Source organism: Galeopterus variegatus, unplaced genomic scaffold (assembly GCF_000696425.1).
Source record: "Galeopterus variegatus unplaced genomic scaffold, G_variegatus-3.0.2 Scaffold4047, whole genome shotgun sequence".
NCBI lineage: Eukaryota > Metazoa > Chordata > Mammalia > Dermoptera > Cynocephalidae > Galeopterus > Galeopterus variegatus.
The window spans coordinates 122,983-125,971 of record NW_007730158.1 but is presented as its reverse complement, the minus strand read 5'-3'; the positions used below and the strand labels follow the sequence as shown (position 1 = coordinate 125,971).

The window sequence follows — 2,989 nt, the reverse complement described above, 5'->3', positions numbered from 1 at the left end:
CCAATTATTTCCTTCATAGTTCCTATCACTATCAGTAAATATCTCAATTATGTATATATTTTCCTGTTTCTGTTTATTTCTGATCTTCCTTCCCTAAAGTAATGTAAATGTCACATGTTTATATAATAATCTGTCTTATTCACCAACTGTCTGGTTCATTGACTAAAATGTTTTCTTAACTCTATCCTTACCTGCTTTGTCAATCTCTGCTTCAACTTCTAGCTTTAAGAATACATCTTCCAAAGTGGTCATGGAAACACCATAAGAAATAACACCTAAATTTGAATGTGTGTCTAGAGCAGAAAACAAACCTAAAAAATAAAAATTAAAAATTAAAGACAATGTATAGTTAACCATAATGTCACTGGAAAATAGGACATCACTAAATTTACTGTGCTACCTCAGTGGTTCTCAAACTTTTTGGTATTAGGACACTTTTAACATTTTTAGAAATTGCTAAGGACTCCTAGGAAATCCTGTTTATGGGGATTTATCTATTAGATATTTATAATATATATTGAAACTAAGAAATATTTTATAGTATTTAAAACTAAAACTGAAAATATGTACTATATTAAAAATTGAAACAAATATATACTAGAAAATACATAGAAATCATTTAAATACTATTCATTCTTTTTAAACTTGTACAAATAAACCTAATACACATTAATGTAATTTTGTTTTAAAAAATTTTGGGGCTGGCCCGGTGGCGCACTCGGTAGAGTGCGGTGCTTGGGAGCGCGGCGGCATTCCCGCTGAGGGTTCAGATCCCATATAGAGACCGGTCCGCTCACTGGTTGAGTGCGGTGTGGGCACGACACCAAGGGTTGCGATCCCGTTGCTGGTCCCGGTACGGGCGCGACACCAAGGGTTGCGATCCCGTTACCACAATCAATAAGAAGACATTGTCTTATATTTTTGCAAATCTCCTTAACATCTATCTTAATAGAAGACAGATGGGTTTTCATATTTGTTTCTGCATTCAATCTACTGTTATAACACATGTCCTGTAAGTCTCTGGAAAACACTGTATAATCATGAGAAGGTGAGGGTCAAAAAGGAAAATAACAACTTGATGTCATTAGAAAAAAGTATTGACCACATGAATTCCTTCAAGAGGCCTTAGGATCTACCTCCTAGGAGTTCCCAGAACACACTTTGAAATCCACTGAAATAACGTGACAATGAAAGAAACATGAAAGGCAACAAAGTATGGTGATCAAGAACCATACTGGAACCAGTGTGTGTGGGTTCATAATTCATCTCTACCATTTTATACCTGTGTTACCTGGGGCAAGTTCCCTAAATCTTTTTATGCCTCACTTTCCTCATTTATAAATGGAAGCAAAAATAGTATTTACCTCATGTATCCACTGAAATATTGGGATCACTAAACTAATTGTAAAAGGCATAGACCAGCATATGGTATAAAAGCACTATATAAATGATATTAATGAAGAAGATTAAGATAGGTATAGGAATAGAGAATTACAGGCACAGTGCATTAAATTGGCACATGTACTTCAATCCAGTTAGTTTTTTAGAGAAACCAATTAAGCTATTATAGGAAACAGTTTTCTAATTATGAGAATGCTATGGAATTCTGTATAAAATACCTACCATCAGTAATATCCTTTTGGCTATTAATAGATTCTTAAACAGAGGAAGGAAACTGAACTTGAGTTCTTCATTATAAAGGTAAAAAAAAATGCCTCATTTAAAATAATTCAAGAGTTTACCATATTATTCACTATGAAATCATTAAACTAGAAAAGAACTTGAGAACATATACAAACAACAAGCAGGCCTCTCAGGAGGCCTACATGCAAATTTGGAGCAATTTCTTTTTTTCTTGACAAAAAAGTAAACACAATTATTTTTATGATTTTCTTACATTTTCTTAAAAATATTTAAGTTAACATATTACAGTTTCTTGTACACAGTTTGTAAAAAAAGAACACATTAGCTTGCAGTATTTCTAGTTTTCTAAAACAAAATAAAGCAGAAACAGAATATTAACTCTGGCCATGTGAGAACATGAAAATATTACACAGAGAAGGAAATCGAGAAAACCTATTCGTAATGTAAGATCCCGGTTTAAAAAGCAAGAAGCTGAAAGTAAGTAATACCTGAAAATTTGTCCATGTCCTTGAAAGGCAAACTATACACGAGTTGTTGGTCATTCTGTTGTAATAAAGTAGCTCCAGGAATATGTTGTTTAACCAGCAAAGCAAGAGATTCTGTGGCACAATATCTATCTATGTACATGCTACAGAAAACCAGAAATCATAATTTTTTAATGATTACTCAATAAACAACCAAAAGTAAATTCTGAATGCTTTAAATTAAATTTAGTGCCATAAAAAATGGTCAAAGCACACTATGGAAAACCCTAAAAATAATAACAGTAGATCAAGAGTATGATAAAGAATAAAGTCAATAAAGAATGAATGATACCTCAAGCGGTAGCCAATCCCCCATTTACTTTTGAGAAAAATTGAAGAACCAACACATTTCAACATTCCTTGTGATATGACAGCTTTCCTATCTGCAAATAGAGATTTACATTTCAATTTCTATGTTAATAACAGCATTAATAATAGGCATTTTTATTTTATGAATTATCATATAAAGGATATCCATGTATTATCTCATTAATCATCACAAGTTTTATGAGGAAAGTATAGATTACCATCACCTATTTTTCACATGGGAATATTGAGGCCATAAGAAAATATACTTCTTAACATGTTTCATATATCTATTAATATACTTCTTAACATGTTTCATATATCTATCTATATCTATTTCATATATCTATAAACTAGGAAAGGTACCCAAGCAGTCTTACTCTAGAGTCCACTTTCCTTCTACTACACCAAATATCTCAGACTTTACCTAATAGGCTTACTGATGCAAGAGTTTCCACAGTTTCCTTTATAAACAAATATAGAAACAGCTACAAAAAGCAACAGAAATAACAACA

The 2,989-nt window shown here is 32.2% G+C and overlaps 1 protein-coding gene across 1 annotated transcript in view; it reads right to left on the bottom strand.

The window, feature by feature from the left end:
- Window positions 1-2,989, bottom strand: part of ABCA5 (ATP-binding cassette, sub-family A (ABC1), member 5) — a 76,587-nt gene that overhangs the window by 36,320 nt on the left and 37,278 nt on the right. The window contains exons 14-17 of the mRNA XM_008586617.1: window positions 2,902-2,962; window positions 2,461-2,551; window positions 2,133-2,272; window positions 192-311 (exon numbers count right to left, since the gene is read on the bottom strand). Coding sequence (XP_008584839.1) covers window positions 192-311; window positions 2,133-2,272; window positions 2,461-2,551; window positions 2,902-2,962 — 412 coding nt within the window. The remainder of the gene's footprint in view (window positions 1-191; window positions 312-2,132; window positions 2,273-2,460; window positions 2,552-2,901; window positions 2,963-2,989) is intronic.